Consider the following 26,005-nt stretch of genomic DNA (forward strand, 5'->3'; position numbering starts at 1 on the left):
TCCACAGAGAAGCACATCATACTAGAGTAACTTCAAGGGCCACATGAAAAGCCCTCTGATGAAACCCGATACTAAAAATGATCTAATGATCTGATCCATTAAGAAAAAATTTATTTAGCTCTTGGACTTGTCTGGACCTCAACATGCTGCTTGTATGGTTGCCAACAACAGTGTGCACAAGGTCCAAGAAGAAAGAGGAAAACGAGGTAGGCTTTACACTCCATACAACCTGTGCTCGCACCAACATCATCCATCTGAATGTTTTATTGGCAAGCACCAGAGACAGAGGGTTCTGTACCACATGACCCAAGCTGCTGTCAACCCACTTGAGTGCTTTCTTTGTATTTTAATTTCAGTCAGAGCGTATTTTGAAATATCTGGAAGATATGCCTACAAACCAGCGTCACTGCTGAGTTTCTGTAAAAGTCAGTTCTGCCAAGATAACCTGAAAGATGTATGGTATTATTAGATAGTTTACATATTCATAATTTATACTCCACTTTATTCTAAAAGCATTTGTAATGACTTATAATTTTGCAGATAGCTTTTAAAATTTTTGACTGTAAAACAAAAAAGCAAATGTATCAGAATTTCCAAGTTCCTGTGAAAGACAATTAAGTATAAGTCTGAGCTACCTGATAGCCAAAGCAAAAAAGGCAACAAGATGAATTATAATACTTCTATTATTTAGTTAAAAAAAAAAAAATTCTAGCTATTTTGAAGAAAAGCTTTCCCAGGTACTAAATTTTAAAAAGTCCTTGTCTGGAATAACTCTCTGGACACTATAAGAAGTCCAAAACATGCAGGATCATTTTCAATATGGCTGTGGCTTATGCCAACCATTAATAAAATCTGAGGGCATGACATTAAAAATCCTGTATCAATGAGTACCTTCTGTAGAGCACAGGGAACTCTACTCAGTGCTCTGTTGTGACCTAAATGGAAAGGAAATCCAAAAAAGAGGGGATATATGTATCCGTATGGCTGATTCACTTTGCTGTATATCAGAAACTGACTGACACAGAAGTGTAAAGCAACTATACTCCAATTAAAGAAAAAGAAAAAAAAGTCCTCGGGCTTCCCTGGTGGCGCAGTGGTTGAGAGTCCGCCTGCCGATGCAGGGGACACGGGTTCGTGCCCCGGTCCGGGAAGATCCCACATGCCGTGGAGCGGCTGGGCCCGTGAGCCATGGCCACTGAGCCTGCGCGTCCGGAGCCTGTGCTCCGCAATGGGAGAGGCCACAACAGTGAGAGGCCCGCTAATGCAAAAAAAAAAAGTCCTGTATCATCACAATAATTACTACCACTGGCATGTTAAGTATATAGCAGGATAAAATTCCAAGCATCTCAGTGTCACTAGTGTCTGTCCAATTTTAATGTGATGCCAAAACAGTTTCTGGAGCCATACCATTTCTTTCAAATTGAACTACTAGGAACAGCTAAAGTACTGGGGAAGACAGGGAAGCAAGGGGATTCCGGGAATGACTGTCCGAATTTTGTCCTCATTTTCCTTAGATGTACAAGGAAAGGAAGAGGCACAGCTACCCAGAGAGATGACCAATTTGCAAAAATTACACAAAGTGAAAATGATATACTTACATCACCCTCCAAGCTGAGCTTGCAGAGAATTTCATGAACGGTAGACATTTTGAAAGAAGCTGGAAAAAAAAAAGTACAATTCTTTATTATGAACAGGCTTTCCTTTCCCCCGAAGCGCAGTGATTCATTATACTCATCTCTACTTCTTGGGCCATTTCATCTGACGATATTAGAGTAATTTGTGCAAATAGATGCAATTCCTATCTTGTGATTAGGAAAATTAAAGCTGAGAGATGGTTTGCCTTAGGTTTGGGATGGACGACAGAACTAGCTAGTCTTGTTCTTGCCCAGTTTGAAGAGAACCTGGGGAGACTGACTTGTAAATACAAAACCAAAACGTTTCTTCCCAAGACCAGTCCAAACAGGATAAGACTGAATCTTCCAGTTCTCCTAAAAAGTGATGATCTTGTCAAACCAGCCAGTACTGCTGTATTTTTCACCAATAATTTAATATATCATATATAATATATATCCATAGTCTGAAAACTATGGATATGAACTGAAATCAGTAGCATTTTCATGCTGGCTGATTCCTAAATGGAGCCCTTTATTACTATCCATAATTAGTCTCTTACCTCACCAATGCTTAGAAGATATTAAACTGCATGGACATATATACACTACCAAACGTAAGGTAGATAGCTAGTGGGAAGCAGCCGCATAGCACAGGGAGATCAGCTCAGTGCTTTGTGACCACCTAGAGGGGTGGGATGGGGGGTGGGAAGGAGACGCAAGAGGGAAGAGATATGGGAACATATGTATATGTATGACTAATTCACTTTGTTATAAAGTGGAAACTAGCACACCATTGTAAAGCAATTATACCCCAATAAAGGTGTTAAAAAAAAAGAAGATATTAAACTGTTGATGAGAAACACAATGGACAGATTTTGACCTTAACTCATCCCATAGAAGACTGATCCTTGTATTTAAGATTCAAAATGGCTGAAGTTAAGTCATCTTTCAGTTAATACACTTAATTGGACAGTGATACGACAACGTAATGAACTGGCTTTCCAGCTTTGCAATCACACAGTTCTCGGAATTGATATACCAACCCCTGCCAATAAAAAGTGCTCAACTGGCAGGAAATTTACCTCCACTGAGACAAGACAGGTCATTCAGCCAACAGCCTCCCGAAAATAAAGAAAACAGAGCAGAGCTGCATCCTCAAACAGTGGGAACGACGTCTGAATTGCAGCAACTCCTGTTTTGGTCTCTTTTTGCTTAATATTCTTTGATCAAGGAAAGGGTGCCCATGCAATTCAGCTTTCTTTTCTCTTCCAACAGTTTGCTTAGTCTACGTGTTTTCAGTCAGCTGGCTTTGAAGGAATATTTGGACATAGACATTTGTTAATTTATCAGAAGGCTTTGGACTAGGCAGATTCCAGGCTCTGTGTGGGGTGAGTTAGAGGAATTAAGAGAAAAAGATTTGCCTTTATTTATGGTTATGGAAGTATTTCTACAAGATTTTCACCATGAGGTCTCTCCTACACGACATCCTCTCTCTTCTTGATGCTTACAGAAGCATTTTTTTTTTTTTTTTTTGGCAGTACGTGGGCCTCTCACTGTTGCGGCCTCTCCCATTGCGGAGCACAGGTTCCGGATGCACAGGCTCAGTGGCCATGGCTCACGGGCCCAGCCGCTCCGGCTCCGCGGCACGTGGGATCTTCCCGGACCGGGGCACGAACCCGTATCCCCTGCATCGGCAGGCAGACTCTCAACCACTGCGCCACCAGGGAAGCCCAGATGCTTATAGAAGCTTTTTAAGCACACGGCAAAAAAGAAAATCACAGCTATTCCAACTCCCCCATTCCCACAACTCTCAGACACTATCACACACACCCCCAACCCCTGCAATGCATCACAGCACTGGGATACGATCCTAGTTTGTAAAGTCATCCTCTATAAATAAACCGTGGTACATCCAGACAATGTAATATTATTCAGCACTAAAAAGAAATAAGCTATCAAGCCATGAACAGACACGAAGCAAACTTAAATGTATGTTACTAAGTGAAAAAAGCAGTTTGAAAAGGCTACATACTGTATGATTCCAATTATATGCCATTCTGGAAAAGGCACAACCATGGAGACAGTAAAAGGATCAGTGGCTGCTACGGCTTAGAGGGGAAGGAGGGAGGGACGAACTGGCAGAGCGCAGAAGATTTTTAGGGCTGTGATACAGTAATGGTGGATACATGTTATGACACGTTTGCCCAAATCCACAGAGTTTACAACACCAAGAATGAACCCTAATGTAAACTATGTGTTTTGAGTGATAAAGATGTGTCAATGTAGGTCCAGCAATTATAACAAATGTACTTCTCTGGTGGGGGATTTTGATAGTTGGAGAGGTTGTGTGTGTATATAGAGGGGGTGCTGGGAATATATGGGAACTCTGACTTCGTAGTCAATTATTCTATGAACCGAAAACTGCCCTGAAAAATAAAGTCTATTTTCTTTAAGAGTCTTGCTCTGTAGCTGGACTGTCCAAGACACTAGCCACCAGCCACATGGGGCTGTCAAGCACTGAAAGGTGTCCAGACCACACTGAGATGTGCTGTAAGTGTCAAGTACACACCAGATGTGGAAGAATTAGTATAAGAATGTAAAATCGAAGAATAATCTCCAACTTCAACTTGGACCAAGACACATTCTACAGCGTCTCATCAGGAGACTGCTGAGAATCACCAAAGAGGACATGAGCTCCCCAGGACACGGACCACCTAAGCCCTGGCCTGGACTCCCACCCCTGGGGCTCAGTCAGAACTGGGCTAGGTTTGCAGTGAGGGGTCAACGGTTGTCATCTGCCTCGCAGAATTCTAGTCCCCACTGTAAACAGCTAAGAAAGAAAAACGTCAAAGCAAAAAGAAGACCAACAAGTCAGAGTTGTTTCCGGGTGGATTAAATTCCACTTATTTATTAGATCAGTTACTTCACATGGGTTCTGAGGTTTAGGAAATCGCAACTTGCAGAGGCGGGTAAGTTTCTGCCAGGGAGTTCTTTCAAGTTGCCTTTCCAGCTCCGAGCACCGGCTTGGGAGACAGCTGCCTAACCATGTCCCAACCCCTCAGTATGGTATAAACCAAAGACCATCAGATTCATGTAATCCTTCTCCCACAGGCACAATACAGAGACAGAAAATGGGGATTTTAAAAAGGCTCACAAGTCTTCCTTGCTGTTTAACGGTCGACAGTGGTACCGCTCTTTCACCTCACGTCAGTCCTACGTGCCACTACCAACTAAATTCCTCTATTTTATCTTGTCACAATAAATAGTTCAAAATCCATCCTTCCGTGATGTTCTCTTACTCCAGCTCCGTCCAGCCCTCTATGTACTCCCCAGCAAAAGTGGACCTCAACCAAACTGTTCCTTGCTTCTCCCCAAACACACCGTAACAGCTTTAATCCACAGCACCTTGATTCGTATCTCCTGCCTCATCTCCTTACCCTTGTCTCTTCTTCTGGTTACAGATGCTGCCCATTCCTCAAGTCACCACACCTCTGGCACCTGCTCCAATGGGGTGGCTGCGGCCCACATTCCCCGGCACTGCCTCTCCCATCTTTCAATGCCAGAAACACTTTCTGATGCCGCTAGACTTACTCACCACTGAGCAAGAGTGTCCTGAGTTCCTGCCACGCGTGCGCCACACATTCAGATGGCAAATACATAGTACAATTCAACCAAACGGGGGTCTCATAGGCCCCAGAGTCCCAGTTCCCCCACAGATTGAAGAGGGCCTCTGCACACTCTAGGTGCTAAATAAACGGTCAGAAATGAGTTGCTATTTTGCATAATGAACATTTATATTTATATTGTTGATACTCATTCTGTAGTAAAAGAATGTCACAGTAACCAAAAAAACAATATCCATGAAGCTTGGGATTACTCCATGCAAGTGTCTTCTGTATCCATATAAATATTGCCTACTCCATGCAAGCTTAAGGGCAAACACATTTTCACCTTAGAAATAAAACACGGCCCTCAGGACTTCCCTGGTGGTCCAGTGGTTAAGACTCTGCGCTCTCAATGCAGGGGGCCCAGGTTCGATCCCTGGTCAGGGAACTAGATCCTGCATACGTGCCATAGCTAAAAGATCCTGCGTGCTGCAACTAAGACCCGGCGCAGCCCAAATAAATAAATATTAAATATAAATATTAAAAATAAATATTAAAAATATTATTTAATAATAAATTTTTTTTTTAAACCATGGCCCTCATTTCTTCACTACATCCAATCCGCTGGTTTCTTCACTACATCCTGGTCTCTTCACTACATCCAATCCCCTGGGAATGCAAAGTCATCTTGCAGACGACTAATTAATCTCCAGAAGAAAGAGTCGGCTGTACCACTTATGTTTGTTAAAACATTAGCTTAATATAGTGCATATGACTAATGAGAAGATGTCAGAGTGCTGCTATCCTTGGAAGCAGAAAGAGAAAGTCTTGGCAGGGCTACTGTAGGTTACAATCACTGGTGACACCCAGGTAATCAATCAACAAGCCCCTAACACACACACACCGGGCCTGCCCCACATTAAAGGCTGGGAGAGACACACACAAAACTATGAAACACAGACTCCACTCCTGCAGAACCTTGCAGCTCTCTTCCCTTCTCGCCCCAGGAAGACTAGCCCAGGTCACCCAGCTAATGAGAAAGGGAGTCAGGGCCAGGTTCCAGGTCCCCTGACTCTTGGGCCCTTGCCCTTTCAACTTCACCACAGTGGCTCTTCATTCCAAGAGATTAAGACATGGAGAGAGAGAAAGATAAAAGCAGCATCAGTGAGACTGGCTAAGGGTCTGAGAGGTGAGGTACTGACTAGTTTGAGAAGGACACTCACTCACCCTGGAAAGTTCCAGCCAGAGAAACAAGGGAAAGCCCGAGGAGATGGGATGTGGGAGAGTGTGTGTGTGGGGGGGGGCAAGAGGCCAGGTTTAAAACCAGCCATGTCTAATGTGGTGGCACGTGGGGGGCCTGAGATGTAAGTTTCTGAACAGTGCAGATTTAAGCTTGGCTATGGAAAGGGATTTGATGCCAATACTAAGTATCCATTCACCGTATTTGCTCTGGAGGCTGAATTTTCTTGCTGAAACAATAGCTCTGCCTTTTTAGTGTACCTGTTGTTTTTAAGTCTCCATACCATAGGAGACAATTCCACCCCCAGTGACCACTTAGCACACTGAAAAATTCATAAGCGCATTAAAATCAGAACAACCGCTCCGTGTCTGGCAGACCTCTCCACAGACACGAAAATGGCATCACTCTTTCCAACATTACAGCCTCACAAAGATCTCCAACTGGTTTCAACTTGCAAAAAAGAAAGAGAAAAAAATCAGCAAATTCAATCTTTTGATGAGTACCTCCACATACCAGTACCTCTTATTCGCAGGAAAGGACTGGGTGACTTACACAAGATTGTTCAAATCGCCTTCTTCAGGGAAAGTTTTTTGTTTAAGAAAATAACTAGAGAAGTACAAGGAGACTCACTGAGAGCCATACCCACTTCAGACTGGCTTGAAATAACGCACCACTGGGAAGGGAACACAGACACTCCACCCTAACGAAGGGAACAGAACAGTTTCCTCTGGCCTTGAAAATATTAATAAATGAGACTGTTAACTGCCTGACTGGAAAAGCTCTTATAGCGCAAAGCTAGACATTAAAGAAATCCGTGCAGCTGCTGGAAATGAAGCAACTTACATCTAACATAAGCACTATCTTAAAGATAAGAGTTTGTCCTTTTTTTTTTTAAACCCAATAGATTACACTGCATTTCACTGTTTCACTTCCAACACACAGTTGCAACAAAAATAGTACAAGTAAAACAGCTTTAACGTCTCCCTTCCCCCCCAAAAAAAGTAAAAGAAAGTTTGCAAAAAGGTTGAAACAAACAAAAAAAGAAAACCTAAAAGTTAGTGCTTCAAATAATAAAAACAAGTTCTACTGAAATGAATGAAGAACCAGCTCCAGAAAGCCCATATATTAATTCTCACAAACAAACAAAAACACATTGCGGCAGGGCTCCTCTGCCCAGCAGAATCTGAGTATAACCCAGCAGTTTCGTGGTCACACCCACTTTTAAAATGTGGAGTGTTGATGTGTTACTGCAAAACACATCCCTAGCAACCATGATGAATCAATCAGGGACTGGATGATACAAAGGAGGATTTTTTTAAAACCAAAAAAATGGGGGCGGGTGTGGGGATGGCGGGTTGGGATTCCCCGCCAAGCCCTTACTGTGCAGTCCTGGGTCTACAGGAGCAGACTGACATTTTAAACCAAGAGGGGGTAAAAAAAAAATGCATGAGTGGGGGGTAGGGGTAGAGTTCCCACTTTATTCACTCTCCACCCCTCCCTCCCAGAGCATTTTTATTTAACAGAACCTTCCTGAAAGCACACAGTTTTCTCCTTGGTTTTTATGGTCTTGATTAATGCCTGAGTCACAGGAGCAAGTCATTCCCCAGAAATCCTGGAATTCTGCCCAGGGGCCTTGATCAAACTGAGCAGGATGGACACGGTGCTGCACTTGCTCTGGCCTGTCCCTTTTGCTGCCTGATCGGAATCAATATTTGTTTACTAACTCCAGACACACTGTGGCCTCAAGCTCTCAGAGCCTCTCGTTCAATCTCCCGAAGTGGGGTTGGAGTGGGCAGAAAGAGACGTGCAGAAGAATGATGTCACTTGGCACAAAGTACTCTCACGGTTGAGAGATCAAGGTCTTCACATCTACAACTCAATTTCAGTGTTTTATGGCCCAAATATTATATTTCCAATGGGGCCCTGCTGCTTACAGAAAAAAGTCTACACAGCATTCAAAATCTTCCACACTCTGGGCTCTACCTACTTTTCCATAAATAAAGCACACACACACACACACACACACACACACACACACACACACACACACACACACACACACACACACACACACACACACACACACACACAGCACCAGTTAGACTGGATTGGTAATTCTCCAAACACATTCAGCACTGTCCAACTACCTCTAGGCCTGGGTTTTCCAAGTTCCCTCTACTGGGAATGCTCTATCTGGATCAGCTGACATCCTCGGGAGACTTCAGGACACAAAATATACTGTTACCTTTCTCCTGTACCTCTCCCTGCTCTGTGCTCCTGTCTCTCTTGGTGTATCTGTGAAATATCAGAGCTGAGGGTACAAAGGCGGTCTTCCATTCTATAAGGCAGTCTTCCATTCTATCTGCCCCCAGGGTTTCTGTCTTATGCATCCCCATTTCCCCATAGGTCTGAGCACAGTGCCTAACACACTGGAGGCGTTCACTCACATTTTTGGATGGTTTACACACACTGGGTCTTTCCACATTATATCTTTTTTTCCTTCTTTTCCACTACATTCTCCTTCCTCAATTTCCTTTCTCTTCCTTGGACTGCGTATCTCAAATGCAGCTCCAGTTCCATACATTCAGAGCTGGAGGCTTCAATTCCCAGCCTCTGTTCACACCTTTGCAAAGCCTGGTAGAGCAATTCAGGAGACTGCCTCTTTATCATACGATATGCAGCTCTTCACCTGCTCCCACAGCTCAACCTCCACCTTTAATACCGTCAGGGCCCCTTGGCTCCTAGCTCTGTCCACGGGACAACGTGGAAACGTAACCTACATCTCCTTGTGGCAAGAAAGGCAGGGAAGGAGGCAACAAGGAGGAAAGATTTGCAAGTGGCCTTGGGACTCTGACTTCCTCTGAGCTGGGAGTGTGGGGACTGGGTGTGGCAGAGAGACAAACGGCAAAGATTCCATGTGACAGCCACTCCCTTGAGTCAGAACTTCCCACACCAAGCCTGGGAGTGTAACTCAGACCACTTACTTAGATGCTACTGACTTCTCTCTGACAAGACTGAGCTCAGACGGTTTCACAGCTTCAGGTGTACCCTAGGGGAGACTTGGAGGTAATCTCACTGGAGCCACTGCAAAGAACAAGGCTGGGCATCTCCTGACCCCTACAGCTGACCTGCTCCCCAACAAAAGAGACGGGGACCGCCTCTGGCAACTGGAGGAGGAAAAACAGACCTGACAGTGAAAGAGCAGAAAATTTTTTTTTTAAAAGACTGGAATTTCCTCCTGATGTAGCCTACAACTAGAATAGGGTGTGGCACCAGGGAAAAAGAGGGAGGTGGGTTCCCATATGCATGCAAAATAAGAACATTCCATTTCTATTCTTTTTTTTAATTTACTTTTGGCTGTGTTGGGTCTTCGTTGCTACCCGTGCGTGGGCTTTCTCTAGTTGCGGCGAGCGGGGGCTACTCTTCATCTCGGTGCGCAAGCTTCTCATTGGGGTGGCTTCTCTCGTTGCGGAGCACGGGCTCTAGGCGCACAGGTTTCAGTAGTTGTGGCTTGCGGGCTCTAGAGCACAGGCTTAGTATCTGTGGCGCACAGGCTTAGCTGCTCCGTGGCATGTGGGATCTTCCCGAACCAGGGCTAGAACCCGTGTCCCCTGCATTGGCAGGCAGATCCTTAACCACTGCACCACCAGGGAAGCCCTCCGTTTCTATTCTCATAGTCAAATCCAGAAGCCAGGTTAAGTCAATGATAACTTTAAACAACACTTTCCCTAAAGCAAGTAAACTATGACGCTCAGGTCTGTGGAACAGCTGGATTAAAGGGGAAATGAGCCCCAACCAAGTTTGGAAACAAATATTAATTTGGGAGAACGTAAAGCTCAAAATCCAATTACTGTCTATACAAATTCACTCGATTTTGTCTATTTTATTTTTTTCCCCACTAGATTTAAAGCCTAAAGAGCAGAGTTTTGTTTTTGTTTTGGTCAGTTTTGTTCAGTGCTATATCCTCAGTGCTTATACTGTAAGTAGAACATAGTAGGTGCTTAATAAATATTGTGGAATGAACAGATGTTTAAGGCAGCCCAAGAGAGCCTGGGAACGGTTTTGTGTCCCGGGTCCGGGAGGATGCCACATGCCGCGGAGCAGCTGGGCCCGTGAGCCATGGCTGCTGAGCCTGCACATCGGGAGCCTGTGCTCCGCAACGGGAGAGGCCACAGCAGTGAGAGGCCCGCGTACCACAAAAAAAAAAAAAAAAAGAGAGAGCGCCTGGGACTTCTATTTGTGACACGTTAAGAAATGCCTCAGCAGGCGCACAGCCCCACACAAGGGAAGACCAAGAACAAAGGCCAAATGCTAGGCCCGATGGTGCAAGAAGAGCCTACAACCCTCAAAATCAATAACAATTATAGAAGGATATCTACCTTGCCAGGAAAACTACTTAAATTAGAAATTAGTCAGGAAACCAATGGCCATGACTGCCGGCATGTCAATCGATACAGCATTTTTAATAGCTCAAAGACAGAGGATGTTATTGTGACCCCAGTCCAAGACCAAGCTCTTGCTCAAAGCCAGTGAGTCAGCAATATTTCCTGGGCATTTGCAACAGGCAAGGCATTTAGCACTGCAAGAAATCAAAATCTAGGCGGTCCCCTAATCATAAACCTCCAACTAAAAAATTTACATTGATGGTCACACCCTTGCACTGCAGATGCAATCCATACCTCTGGAGAAAGCCTTGACTGAAGATTTGAGATAATAGGTGGAGTCAGAAGTGCTGTATGGGATGGTCTTAACACCACTGACCACTAAGCACACTGAACCTGGCCTCATATGAGATCCTCCTTCACAATGCTTGAATATTATATTATGTGGCTCCTTCCATAGCCTCAAATTCTATAAATTACAGATGTTTAGGTTTAAAAATGCTCTTGTTAATCTTTTAAATAACACATCTCCCCTGGGTTGCTGAGGATTTCAGGACCACCAACCATTCCTAACGTTGAATATTAATGAATATTGACTCAATCTGCTTGTCTCTAGCTGGGTATGAGAACACTGAAGTGGGAGGGAGGGGGGAATGCAGCAGAACTGGAGAAGAATGGACAGGCTTTTGTAATATGTGGGGGCGGGAGGGGTCTCCAAGGAGGCAGGAGGAAGAGAGTAAAGTAGAGAGGGTGATAAGGACATAATTTTCCAATTAAAATAATTTAATCAGGGCCAACCTTAAAACTTACAAAACTTCCAGTAAAATACTTCAATGATTTACTCTTATATATTATACCTCACCCTCCTCCCACCCTCCCTCCCCACCCACCATCACTCCCATCCCGCAAATTAGGCATTGTACTATCAGTACTTCGATATAGTGCAGGTTAAGGTAGGGGTTTTCTGGGCTAGCCTGAGAACCTAAGCACCTTCTGTAACATTGTTTCAGTGCTACAGCGCATTCAGCATTCGAAATGACCAAGTTCCGGACAGGCACAGTAGGGCACACTTTTGGACAGAACCCATCAGTACCGTCAGTATGAGCTCAGGGGTCCCGACCCCTGGACTCCAGGACCTTAGGGCTCCTGGTAAACACCCAGCGTGCCCCATGAAGTTACTGTTCTTTTACCTCTAATAGCTTTAAAATGGCAACTCTTAACACAAAAAGAATGACACTCGGTTTTGGTATGGCACTTAATGTTTCCAGTGTGCTTTACAAATTTATTTTTGAATGAATATGGTTTTTGGAATCTTCGATAATAACCCTATGTGGGGAAAGTAAGAATGTGCATTCTTAAACCACTTTCATAGATAAGGAAATTGATGTCCACACCTTTTTTTTAACTGAGAGTTGATGGAATCCAGGCCTACAACACCAGGCGCTGGGACCCATCTCACAGAGCTACAAGGAGCAGCCCGGGGGCCTACGCCCTTTTCTGTACCCTCTGTCCCTGACTCAATGTCGCATCAGCGCCAGTAAGTCAGTGACGATTCTCCCCACAGAACCACGGGAGAACACTTCCTTTCCTGATGCAAAAGTAGTCAACCAAATAAGAAACTCTCCAGATACACGGAAATCAAAAGTTGCTCTCCTACAAGATAAGCTAAACAAAGGAGAATGAGGGGAGGTTCTTCCGTTGTTTTGTTTTACTGGGGCAGGAGGTTGCTGCTAAAAACTCCCACCCCTCATCCTCCCCCGACTGCTTCCCTCCTGCTCGTCGGCACAAGTTCCACAAATGCTCGTTTGTTTCAAGTAAAGTTAACTTGGAACAGATGGGGATTACTTTCTAGATAGCCGTAGCGCGAGTGTTAAACGTGGAGGGTGCCGCACGTCTGCTCTCCACCCGACCAGGGGCTCGCAGGGAGGCCACACCCAGCCCCCCAGCGGCGCCCGGCGCGTCTGGAATGCGAAGCCTCCCTCCGCCCCCCTCTCCGGCGCCACCTCGTCGGGCTTCCTGCGAGCACTTCGCGGGGGATGCCCGACTCCCTCCTGCCCTGCACGCCCCAGGCCGGGGCACACGCGGCCCCCCTCACTCCTGTCCAGACCCCCCTCGCCACTGGGTGCCCTCCTCGCAAAGCTCCTAGTGCGGACCGTCCCTTCAGCCCCCTCCCCGGACGGCCTCCCGAGTCCCCGTCTCCAGAGCTGCTCTTTGCAAGGCCGTCTCCTTCCCTCGCTCTCCACACCCCGCCAGCGCGGCGGCCCCGGGGCCATAGCGGGCAGGCGGGCGGGGCGCCCCGCTTACCTGGGCCAAGCGCAGTGCGCTGCGAGCGTCGCCAGATGCAAAGCGGAGCCAGCTGGCCTGGGTGGGGCTTTTATATCCGCCACATCCTCGCGGTGCACGGGAGGCCCGCCCCGCCGCCCCCCGCCCCGCCTTCTCCTGCTCCGGCCGCTAGCACTCGAGTCAGGGTGACTCACAGTCCCGGGTCCGCCTGCTCGCCCCTGGGAGACGCCTCGCCCTGGAACGTTCCCCGGGCCGCGCCAGTGGGAGCGGCCCCACGCCCACGGCGCTGCCGTCCGATGAAGCGCCACCGAGGCTTCCTCGAGGCCTAGTACCGGCCTAGTTTTCTCCTCTCTTCCTCTTTTACTTCTCGAGCGCCACGTCGAGCGCGCAGCCCTGCCTCAGGTTAATACGTTTTCAAGACTTTCGTAGACTCTGACCTTAAGTCGCTTTTTTGTTTGTTTAAGGCGTCAATGCAATGGAAGGAATAATTGTTCCAAGAAACATAAATCGTGATTCCCCTGAGCTGGGCCGTTGGCATCCAGCTCCCCATTACCGTCTGCAAACATATCAGCTTAACCTCTGACCGGCTATTGCCGGGAGGATCGCGGGGAGGGAGATCCGCCGGGTCCTGGCGGGCAAAGGACTGGCCCCGCCCCGGCCTCGGAGCGCGCCGGGAGACGCGGAGCCATGGTGGGAGTTGGGTGGGGGGGGGGGGGTAGGAGGCCGAAGCCAGGAGCCAAGGTCCCACCCCGCCCGCCCGGGGAGGCGCCCTTTTCCCGAGCGCTCTCTGCTTGGCTTCCCTCCACGCCTCCCGCGACCCTCCGGGACTCCCACACGTCCTCGTGGCAGGCCGTCCCGGGCTGGGTGGGGCCGGTGGCTTTGAACCTCGAGTTCCAACAAATAAGTTTCCTCCCTTACTTCTGTCCTAACTGCCGTTCTTTTTTGGGGTTTTTTTTGTTTTTTCTCAGACTCTTAGCTCCATGGCTTGGTTTTGCTGTTTCTCGCTTTTCTTCCACTCTCTGCTTCCACGAACCGCAGTGGCAACACGCAGGCAAACATGGTTTTGTGGTTGATTGCGCAAATACTGTACTCACCTCAAACTAGCAGGAGAGTTTTGCTAAGAATCCCAAAGATCTCTCTGCACCTTTGAATTCCTCCCTTTCACAGACCTCACTTAGCTTTCTACTGATGCTTCTGTTTTAATCCCCCGTCTATCTTAACGTCCGTTTTTACTTTCCAGTTAAGCGTCACTTCACTCCTGGGAATCAGGAAACAGCAAGGCCAAGACATCGTTGCCAAGCTCACAGTCAAGTCCATACCACAAATGGGGTCCCTGGACACTCAGCCCAGAGCACTGTTACCCATTTCTTTCACTCAGAATGAAACATGATAGGCACTGTCAGAAGGACAAATAGAAAATAAAGCAATTCTGTTGATACAATTTCTGATTTACATTTATAGCCCTTCAATTTAGGCTGAAAGCTTTACAGCCTAAACATTTTGGAACAGAAGGAGAACATAGGCTGACCGTAATGGTGAACGGGATTCTGCTTCCCTTCTCTTCTCTGGGCCTCTTGACGCCCAGCTGTGCTGTGATAGGCCCTCTACAGAAGATAAGATTTAATTCGAATCATGTGGAATACCTAAAAGCCAAGTAGCCGGAAGAATGCTTTTGCTTGTCTAGGGCATCCAGCAAAGCCAAACATACAGATCTGTCCAATAACCAGGGTCTGCTTCTTGCTACAGAACTTCACACTGGTATTTTCATAAAAATGAAGCTATCAGACGTCATGGTTTGCTCTTTCTGAGGAATGGGGGGGCCAATTCTGCCAGTTTAAATGAGCTTTTGAATCTCTGAGTGCAAAGATCGTTTTTTCTTTCTTTCTTTCTCCTCCATGGCTGGAAGAATGTTTACAACAACAGATCTCAGATTGTGTCTACTGCTGTGCGTTCTGTTCTCTAAAGCCTTGACTTTATTTTGTTCACACTTTCTCTGCTGCACCTCAACACTGCTAATTGTGCCTAGCTAGCAGTGATAGGCACTCACTAAAAGGTACAGAATAATAGAATTATTCACCCAATAACAGAATGTTAGAGCAGAGAGGGTCCTTAAGAGACTAACATTTCCAATTCTTGATTTTTATAGATGAAGAAGCTGGAGCCCAAATAAAGTCTCCTGCCCAGTCCAGAGATTTAAAAATGCACTCAAGTTACTTACTGCAGTTTAACAAATTACCACCCAAACTTAGTGGTTCAAACATAAATAAAACCATTTATTTGCTCATGATTTTGCAATATGGACAGGACTCAGGGGCAACAGCTTGTCTCTTCTCCATGGTGTTGGATGGGGCAGCTCAGCTAGGGTTGTAGGATGGAAAGGAACTTCACTCATTTGGTGCCTCAGCTAGGGTTGCTAGGATGGCTGAGAGCAAGCTGGTTCTCTCCGTCCCTTGGACTCTCATCTGCCAGGTCCTCCTCTCTACACCAGGATAATAACGGAAGCTGGCTCTCAAGAAGCAAAAGCTGAAGCTGCCAGGCCTCTTAGCTTGTGGGCTATCCAAAAATAGGCTGGGTTGACTTTATGGGCTGTAGTTTGCCAATCTTTGCTTTAATCCATCATCTGATCGGTTTTTGGCTTTGCCTTCTGGCCTCTTGATTCCACTCTCTGAGATGTCTTTCCTTTCCCCTAAGAATGGTCCATATTTGTAGTTGAGTAGCTCTCTCAACCTGCTTCATGCTAGTAGAAACTTGAAGGCCCAGAGACTTCTTTTCAACTGTTTCTGTGTCCAACCTGGCAGTCCTTTCATTAACACAATTATCTTTAAAACTCTGTGGATTTTCTATAAATCTTACTGAGATTCATTCCATGCTCCAAAATTCATATCCAATGCAATTTTCTCAAAAACATTGTGGAATTTCTGTAAATCTTAATGAGGCTTAACTCCATGCTCCAAAATTCACATTGATTATTCTTTCTAATAATAGATCTCTCTCTTTACTTTGAGCTTGTCAGGCGGGAACAATGCACTTAAGATTCTTAGAAGCCCTGAGATGGTCTTCAAAGTACCACATTAAATGTTTCTGGAATTTTAAAAATAAAAAAAAGTTTTGCAGCCACATGTGATTTGATCTTTATTCTGAGGCCGTTTCTTACTTTGCAAACCTTTCATTGGCTAGAATTCTGCTTGAAAACCAAACAGATCTTTATTTAGTGCATTTTTTTTCTTGTACTTTATCATAAGTGGCTAAAAAAGACCACTGGCATCTTCAGCATTCTGCCTGGAAATCTCCTTGACTAGATCCACAAGTTCATTAGGCACATTTTCTTATCACTCATGTTACCACAGGCAACAGTAATGTTAAACATTCTGCCAATACATAACCTGGGTTGCCTTTTCTCCAGCCTTCTGTAGCAATTTCCTTACCACTTTTCCAACCTCCACTAACAGTCTTCTCTCTGGTTACTGTCTGCAAGTAAAGTCAATGTCATATATTTTAGGTTTTTGTTATAGCAACACTCCACATCCACATACTAACTTCTGTTTCAGTGACCTATTACTAGGAAATAAACAACCTCCAAATCTTAGAAACTTAAAACCACCACTGACGTATTTGTTCATGATTCCACACAGGGCAGAGTTCATGGAGTCAGCGCATATCTGGTCTATCTATTTAGCGTTGTCTAGGGAGACTCAAATGAGGCTGGAAGATCCACAAGGGCCTCCCTCCAGCAGGGTAGTTACTGATCTTCAAGAGTGAAAGTGGAAGCTGACGGGCCCAGAAGTGGAACAGTGCCACTTCCGCTGCATCCCATTGATTAAGGGAAGTCATATAACCCAGATTCAAGGGAAGGGGAAATAGATTCCACCTCTTCATAAAGGGAGAGACATTATGTTTACATGAGTGGAAGGAGTTGTTGGCAACCACATCTGTAGACAATCTATCACAATCCTTAAACTAGTAAGTGGCAGAACTGAGGGTAGAATACATTTGTCTGCCTTTCAATCCACTGTTTTTTCCATTACACCATCTCTCTCACATACCACCATTGCTTCAGGGAGACACAGGCTGTCTCCAAGTCCCCTACATTATATGGCTTAGAGTCTCACCAACCATAAAGCTGTTATTACCTTGAGCCTTGTTATATGCAATCAGTATATGATAATGTATTATATTTGAAGACATGGCCAGAAGAGGAAAAAGATTTATCTGGAAAACCCAACATCCAAATAATAGGAGTTCTAGAAAGAAAAATAGACAAAATGGAGGGGAGAAAATCACGAAGAAATAACTGAAGACCATTTTCTAGAACTGAAGGCTGAGTCTTTAGATTGAAAAAGCTACAAGAAATGGAAAAACAAACCCAAGGCACATTAACATGAAATTTCAGAACACTGGATGGGGCCAGGGAGAAATTCCTAAAAGATTCCAGAGAGATTAAAAAAATAAGTCATATATGAAAGGTAAGAAAGGAGAATGTCATGATAAGACTCAGATCTTAGTTTCCAAATACTATTCCCCAGTAAATGGTCCAGTTCTTAGAGAAATGGCTGGTTCCAGAGGTGGGACAGAGAGAAAATACATGATGGGCTTTGAGCTAAATGACTTATGGGGACATATCAAAAAGACACAAAAGCCAACTTGAAGGGGTTCTCACTGGTTAAAATTGGGGGCAATGTGAGCATCATATTGAATAATGATAGGAACTGATGATACACATTGAACAGTCTGATAGTAAAACAGAAAATACACAGAGGGGACAGAAAAAGCTCTTAATTAGAGAAGAATGCTAACTTATAAATGTATCAGGAAAGATAAATATAAAAAATCATTATTTTGCAACTAGAATTTCATACCAAGCCAAACAATAAATCAAGAATGCATGCATAATTAACAGTTTTCAAAAATGTTGTTTATGCCTATGTGCCCTGTGTTAAGTTTCCCAAGGCTGCCGTAACAAGTTACCACAAACCTGGTGGCTTAAAAAACACAAATGTATTCTCTTGCAGTTCTGGAAGCCAGAAGTGTGAAAGTGAGGTATCAGCAGGGCTATACTCCCTCTGGAGGCTCTAAAGCTGAATGCTTCCTTGTCTCTTCCAGCTTCTGGCAGCCCCAGTCATTCTCTGCGACTGTATCACTCCAATCTCTTCCTCCATCTTCACAAGGCCCTCTTCTCTGTTTCTGCATCTCCTCCTCTTCTTTCAGAAGAACACTTCTCATTGGATTTAGGAACAACCTAGATAATCGAGGATAATCTCATCTTGAGATTTGTAACTTAATTACATCTGCAAAGACCCTTTTTCCAAATTAGGAAATAGTCACAGATTCTGAGGCTTAGGATGGAGACATAAGCTTTGGGGGGCCACCATTCATCCCACTATACACCCCGTCTCAGGAGACTTCTGAATGATGTACTTCACCAAAACAAGAGAATAGAGCAAAAACTGGAGCATTGGATCCAGAAAACCAGGGATTCAATGCACAAATAAGTGAACAGAATTCCCAGAATGATGGGGGAGAACTTGGAACAATAGCTGTGCAGCAGGCATACAGAGCAACCAGTCTAAGGAATTCCCTGGCGGTCCAGTGGTTAGGACTCCGTGCTTTCACTGCCGAAGGCCCGGGTTTGATCCCTAGTTGGGGAACTAAGATCCCACAAGCCGTGCAGCACGGCCAAAAAAAGAAAAAAAAAAAAAGAGCAACCAGTCTAGCTTGGAGAAGAGGACCAAAGGCTCTAGCACAAATGCCTCAGAAAGAGTAGGAGGAAGAAATTACCCCAGGTGTTTGAACATACTGAGAAGACATTAACAGCTTCACTGGGTGGCTTAGGAACGAATTTGTGAGCGTGATAAGAAAAACTATTGATATCAAATGAAAAGCTCCAGGAAAACAAAAAAATATTGCAGCATGCTATAAACTGAATGTTTATATCCTCCCCACATTCGTATCTTGAAACCTAACCCTCCATGTGAGGGTATTTAGAGATGGGGCTTTGGGGAACTGATTAGGCCATGAGAGCAGAACGCTCACATGGGATTAGTACTTTTATAAAAGAGGCCAGGAGTAGAGAATGGACTTCAGGACACGGGGAGGGGGAAGGGTAAACTGGGACAAAATGAGAGAGTGGCATGGACATATATACACTACCAAATGTAAAATAGACAGCTAGTGGGAAGCAGCTGCACAGCACAGGGAGATCAGCTTGGTGCTTTGCGACCACCTAGAGGGGCGGGATAAGGAGGGTGGGAGGGAGACCCAAGAGGGAGGGGATATGGGGAAACACATACGCATATAGCTGATTCACTCTGTTATACAGCAGAAACTAACACAACACTGTAAAGCAATTATACTTCAATAAAGATGTTAAAAAAAAGAGGCCCAGGGAATTCCCTGGGGGTCAAGGGCCCAGGTTCAACCCCTGGTTGGGGAACTAAGATCCCACAAGCCTCGTGGGTCCTCACCAGACCTTGATCTTGGACTTACCTATCTCCAGAACCGTGTGAAATAAATTTCTGTTGCACATAAGCCACGCAATCTATGGCAGTTTGTTATAGCAGCCCAAATGGACTGAGACACAACATTATATTCTCCAAAGATGACCACAGTAATATTTCCCATCCCAGATGCTCTTCTAGAATTTTGCCACTTGACCATCAAGAGGAGGAGGGTATGCCCAGTCCCCTTGAATCTCATGACCTGCTGTGACTTATTTGACCAACAGAATGCTGTGTGACTTCTGAGGCTAGATCCTGATTGTATTTCTACCTTGTTTACTTGAGACATTTGCCTTGGAATCCAGCCACCATGCCATGAGGAAGCCCAAGCAGCCTATGGAGACGTTCCAAAGTCTATACCTGACAGCCAGTGCCAACCTGACATCTGTGTGAGCTCTCTTGAAGGTGGACCATGCCAGCTAAATATGAGTGGAGACAAGCCTTTCCCACCAAGCTCTGTCCAAACTGCAAACTAGTGAGCAAAACAAATTATTGTTTTCAGAAACTAAATTTGGAGCTGGTTACTTATGCAGCAATATATAGCTGAAACAGTTGCCATGAGAAGGAAACGTCTGTTTTAGTTTATTGGTTTGGCTTGGTTTGGTTTGGGTTTTTTTGCTCTGAACACCCTTTTTTCTCCTACTTCCTTTGCCTAATACTTGATGTGATGTCTGGAGCTCCCTCGGTTACTGTGGACCTTGAGGAAAACTGGAAGATGGAAACTAGGCACACAAAGGATGGAGATCAAAAAACTTGAGGATGAAGACAAAAGCACAGGGCAAAAAGTCAGGAGGAGGCTGTTTTCCTGACGAATGTGAAACCATCAATTCAATCCTGGACTGCTTTCCTCCAGATTTCTTGTACATGAAAGAAAAAATAAATTTCTACCTTATTTAAAGTACTTACATCCAGTCTCTGTTACTAACAAATAAGCTTAACTCTGATTTATATAGAATTGATATAGAATTCTTGTGTAAATATGTGACTTTTAGAACTATTCACCTATATAACTTAGCTGAAGATAAATATTAAAAGACGAGGGAAGATGGAAGGGAGAGAGGTAGAGAGGAAGAAAGGAAGGAAGGGAAGGAGGGAAGGAAGGAAGGAAGAGAGGGAGGGAAGAAGGTAGAGGAGAATCAGAGAGACTGAGTCCATGAACGAGAGTGGGGCTTGGAGTGAACCAGTTCTGGCATCTTGTTCTGTTTCTGTTTTTTTTTTTAATAAATTTATTTATTTATTTTTGCCTGCGTTGGGTCTTTGTTGCTGCGTGCGGGCTTTCTCTAGTTGCGGTGAGTGGGGGCTACTCTTCGTTGCAGTGTGCGGGCTTCTCATTGTGGTGGCTTCTCTTGTTGCGGAACACAAGCTCTAGGCGTGCGGGCTTCAGTAGTTGTGACATGCGGGCTTCAGTAGTCGTGGTGCATGGGCTCTAGAGTGCAGGCTCAGTAGTTGTGGCTCACGGGCTTAGTTGCTCTGCGGCATGTGGGATCTTCCCGGACCAGGGCTCGAACTGGTGTCCCCTGCACTGGCAGGTGGATTCTTAACCACTGCGCCACCAGGGAAGTCCCTCTGCTTCTTTAACAACCGCAGTTTTCTCATTTGTGATACTGCAGGACAAATGTAAAGATTAGACAAAGTATAAAAAGTGCCTGGTGTATTGTAGGTGTTGAAAAAACAGTGGCTATTTCATTGGCTTTTTGAGTTCTTTCAGCATCTAGCTCTGCTGAACTCATGGTACGGTTTCAATACACACTTGTTGAATAAAGGTATCATGACCCAAACCACACAGAGTACTCTGTGTGGTCAAACCACAATTTGTTTTGTTTTCAGATATTTTCAGGGAAATGTCTGCAGTGACTTCAACCTCTCTTTCCCAGCTGTAACATATACTTTTGGTCTCAATTTATTCTCTACAAGGCATCCAGAATATCTTTCTATGAAATAGTTCTGATTACATGACCCCTCTCTGGAAACCCTTCTTGGTAGGTAGGGTCTGACTGACCTGACAGCCAATTGCCCACATCTTTCCCTTCACTCCCACCTTGCACCACTGCCAATCATACTCACGCCTCCATATGCCTTTCTCCACGCTGCTTCCCTGCCTGGAATGCCCTTTCCCACCTTCCTTAATAGTGAGTTTCTCCTCGTCTTTCAATCATCAGAGCAAATATTATTTTCTCATGAAGGAAAACCTTCCCCAAGCCCTGCAGGCAGATTTGGTGCTAATCTGTTTCTCTTGACGTTTTTAATGTCCTTCTCCTCTCTCAGTTATCACCTTGCATCGTTATTCTTTTATTTGTTGGTCTCTGCAACTAGGCAGGAGCCCCTGGAGGACAGGCATTTGGTTGTTACTGGTTGTGCCCACACTCTTACACAGTACCTCTTACTACTGGATTTCTCTCCATAAAACATTACCTTGTCCTTATTCATACTTAAACTTACCTGGCAAAAACTAAAAGGCTGATAGTATCCAGTGTGGTTGGAAATGGCTGAAATGGAAATGCTTATATGTTATCGGTGAGAAGGCAATTTAGCGGTATCTATCAATATTTAAAATGTTCATACCCTTCGATTCAGTGATTTTGCTTCAAGAAAGCTATCCTGAAAAGGGTGTCATACATGACCACAACATATGTGTATAGGATTTTTATTGTAGCGTTATAAGGTTGATATGCCCTAAGTGCCCATCAGTGAGGCTATTACCGACTGAAGCTAGATCAGTATGGACAGTTTTCAAAAATATAGAGTAAAACAGAAGAGAAAGCAGAATGTGAGTGTAAACCTGTGTCTGTTGGCATGCTAAGTTATTACAATACTGATATATAAAACATTATGAAAACAGATCTGGCTACACATATCCACCTTATCATGATCACTCTTATATTAAATTGCTGAGATATTGGGATGCTTCCTGAGCCATCAGAGTAGCATCTTAGGTCTTACCTCAGTACATTTTGTTGCATTTTTATGGTTTGGCAAGTCAGAGGATAAATATTTCAAACTCTCTCAGCCTCTATCATTCCTTCAAGCAGCATTTTCCACAACATATATACAAATATTACTTAGGTGCTAAGTGTCTGGAAAAATCCTAATTCTGTAATAAAAAATATATCTCTTAGCCATAAGAGTTTGCTTAAAATAGGACAGTATTTTTCATAAAATAAAATGTTTAGTGAGTATGAAAACACACATAAAGATAACTATACTTCAAATGTTTTCATCTTTATTAAATGTCTACTAGATACATTTTGAGTGTTTCAATATTTTTATACTTTAAAGACCTTACAACTCCTGAGTTAAAAAAAGTCAATTAGACTAATAATACTAATTTGACTCTAGTTTTAAGTTAATAGCTATGTATGTACATTTACATATTTATATATGTGTGTAGGTGTATAAAAGTGTATATACACACACATGCAAATATATGGAAGGATATAGACCAAGCTGATATTGATTAGCTCTTGGGAAAGAAAATTGGTGTGTATGTGTAAAGGAGAATGCTCACCTTTTATACACTTCTTTATATTATTTGATTTTTGTTAACAATGAATACATATTACTTCTATAATTTTAAACATAGATGAAAAAAGAAATAGTGAAAAGAGGGCTTCCATCTTACACACTAAGATTATAACAGCTTGTGGCAGGCTCTGGGGAAAACTTCAATCTTCTTAATGGTATTTTTTCAAATATATTCAAGAAAATACAATTAAAAAACTATAGAGTAAAAGTTGGATATCACAGCACCCTCTGCAGAAAACACTCAATACAGTAAAATTTCATTTGATTTTTTTTAAACCAACATTTCTTTTTTTTTTTCTGGCCACGCCGCATGGCACATCAGATCTTAGTTCCCTGACCAGGATCGAACCTGTGCCCCCCACAGTGGAAGTGCAGAGTCTTAACCACTGGACCTCCAGGGAAGTCCCTCATTTGATTTTGATTCCTCGAATCATAATTTATGATAATATAACTTAGGTAGGGCCAAAGCTTACACAGTTCATATACTATATAGAAAAAATAAAAAGGTTTGCTAAGCAAGATAATATAATAAATAAGATACCTCGTGGCATGAGGTTTATGGGAAGGGTAGAATAGACTTCTTTATTCACGTAACCTTTGTCTTATTTGCAGTACTTCTTTATCCCATGGCACTATGGCTGTTTACGTACCAGGCTGTACCATTAGACAGGGAGCTCCCTGTTCGTCTTTGCAACTCCAGCACCTCGCCCAGTGTGGGCCCATGACAGGCTCTGCATCTTTAAAGACCTGACTTTGCTGGACTGTACTCTATCGCTGAGTCCTGTGCTAGTCATCATCAACCCCAGGAAGCAGAGGTTTTGGTCTGAGCTCCTATCCTAATTGAGTTTACTTGGACAAATTACCCAGGATCTATGATTCTGTTTCTTATCTGGAAAATGAGGGGCTTTGACTAGAAAGTCTTCAAATTCTCTTTTAGCTCTAAAACTCAATCCTTAATATTCAAATGTAACTGATTTAGGCACATTAATGTCTATAGGCACATGGATGTTACTAAACGTAAACAGGTCTTATCTACTCATTAAAACAGACCCAACAGGGCTTCCCTGGTGGCACAGTGGTTAGGAGTCCGCCTGCCGATGCAGGGGACACGGGTTCGTGCCCCAGTCCGGGAAGGTCCCACATGCCGCGGAGCGGCTGGGCCCATGAGCCATGGCCGTTGAACCTGCGCGTCGTCCGGAGCCTGTGCCCCTCGAGTACTGCAAAAGACAAACAAACAAACAAACAAACAGACCCAACAGGACTTCTAAATGGAAATACGTTGAATAACAAAATTATATCTCTTTGCAAGGAGATCAATAGATTATTTTTATTAAATACAACTGGCCAACTTCTTTCTCTGCATTCCATTTTTGTAGTTGGGAAGAATACCCCTTGCATAACTGAATATATCCATATAAAGTTGTTGTTTTCATTCAGAGTCTTTGGGTCATGAGACCCTAACATGTTTTTAGTCCCTAAGTTATTCAAATGTATAGCTGTGACTGAAAAAATCACTTTAAAGTAAAATAAGTCTGTTAGAATATTATCAAAATAAAATAACAGGCAACTGTTGAATATCTCTAATGTTGCAAAGGAATTTAGATTTCTAATAATGTGAACCTGTGATAACATACTCAGATAACTAGATATGGGGATTTACATTGGGGATATACAGATGCTATCAGCATTGATAAGGCTCAAAGAGTCCTCCCCATTTTGTAAGGGGACATTGGCAAAGAGCAAGCAGTATGAAGCCGGTTCTGCAACCCAAGAGGCCAAAGTTGGAGCAGGGATGCTATGGGTCATCAAAAGTTGGGGGAGAGCTAAGCTAGGTATCAAGGGGGAAGGTGAGGACACTATGATTTGTTAAAAATTTCAAAGGACAAGGGCAAAGTCTGAACAGGAGATAAGGCCAAGGTTCTGCAGCTGGAACGACACAGAAGAAGTAGGAGGAGATCAAGAAGCGTGGTAGACAGGCTGCAGGTGAGGCTGAAATGGCATCCACTTGCCTCTGTGGCCCAAGCTCATGTGATACCTGGGGGTCAGTCTTGGTTAACATGAAGAGCAGACACGGATGCTGAACTGTCTCTGCCATTGCTTCAGCCAACAATGCAAAAAAGGAGAACAAGAAGGAGGAGAAGAGGAGGACGATGACCGTGGAAGAGAGCATTGTGAGGGAGGATACTGTGCGACTGTGACACAGAGAGAAAGGGATTGACAGTCTGTACTCCTGACCTAGGCATACCTATCATCTCTTATCATCTCCACCTTAGTCTCTGCATCTGGGAACTAGGCATTTTAGCCCAGATCTTCTGTGAGGCTTTTGCCAGCTCTTAAATTTATAAGACCTTGCTAAAAACAGAGTTTCAAATTCTGTAAGACTCCATTAAAACAATCACTGAAAGATTCATAATCCGACTTTATTATTCAGGCAGTAGAATTTTGGTTCAACGCCTCAACACTTTGGCATCTGGTTTTCCTTGGGCCCTTGATAAGAATTCCTGACTGCTTTCTAACAGGGTGGATCTCAGGACTGTGTTAGAAGCAAAAGGCAAACAGATGGGTGAGCTGCTCTAATCAGCTCTAGTTGCAGTTTTTTCCTTTTGTCTTTTCAAATGACAGGTTAGTCTTCCCCAAATCCCAACGCTCCACTCCCTAATTTGGAGATAAACCAGATGATTTCACTGGTCTTTCCCTTCTCTGGTTTCTATGACTCATCAACTACAGCAACCAGGGTGGGGTTAAAAAAAAAACCCTAATATTCAGGTTATGCCACAGCTCAAAAGGAAGGAATCTAAGAAAAGCTGTTAAGATTGTAAAACAATGAAAAAAAAATATGACTCACAACACTCCTAACTTGTTAATC

General features: G+C 44.0%; 2 protein-coding genes and 1 non-coding gene across 26 annotated transcripts in view; 1 reads left to right on the top strand and 2 right to left on the bottom strand.

The window, feature by feature from the left end:
• Positions 1-13,267, bottom strand: part of ANXA2 (annexin A2) — a 44,361-nt gene extending 31,094 nt beyond the window's left edge. Inside the window, exons 1-2 of the mRNA XM_067748755.1 lie at positions 13,145-13,267; positions 1,599-1,657 (exon numbers count right to left, since the gene is read on the bottom strand). Coding sequence (XP_067604856.1) covers positions 1,599-1,646 — 48 coding nt within the window. The 5' untranslated portion in view covers positions 1,647-1,657; positions 13,145-13,267. The remainder of the gene's footprint in view (positions 1-1,598; positions 1,658-13,144) is intronic.
• Positions 5,594-5,666, top strand: TRNAE-CUC (transfer RNA glutamic acid (anticodon CUC)). The gene has a single exon. It is a non-coding gene; the product is annotated as a tRNA-Glu (tRNA).
• Positions 13,268-15,375: 2,108 nt separating the features above from the next.
• The window catches only part of ICE2 (interactor of little elongation complex ELL subunit 2), a 90,247-nt gene continuing 79,617 nt past the window's right edge, over positions 15,376-26,005 (bottom strand). For 12 of the 24 annotated variants that reach the window (XM_067749042.1, XM_067748981.1, XM_067748944.1 and 9 more), the window contains one exon: positions 15,376-24,356. The gene's annotated coding sequence lies outside the window, so the exon portion shown is untranslated. The remainder of the gene's footprint in view (positions 24,357-26,005) is intronic. The other 12 variants (XM_067748935.1, XM_067748885.1, XM_067748924.1 and 9 more) reach the window with 12 other exon arrangements.

The sequence above is a fragment of the Pseudorca crassidens genome, chromosome 1 (assembly GCF_039906515.1).
Source record: "Pseudorca crassidens isolate mPseCra1 chromosome 1, mPseCra1.hap1, whole genome shotgun sequence".
In the NCBI taxonomy this organism is placed as follows: domain Eukaryota; kingdom Metazoa; phylum Chordata; class Mammalia; order Artiodactyla; family Delphinidae; genus Pseudorca; species Pseudorca crassidens.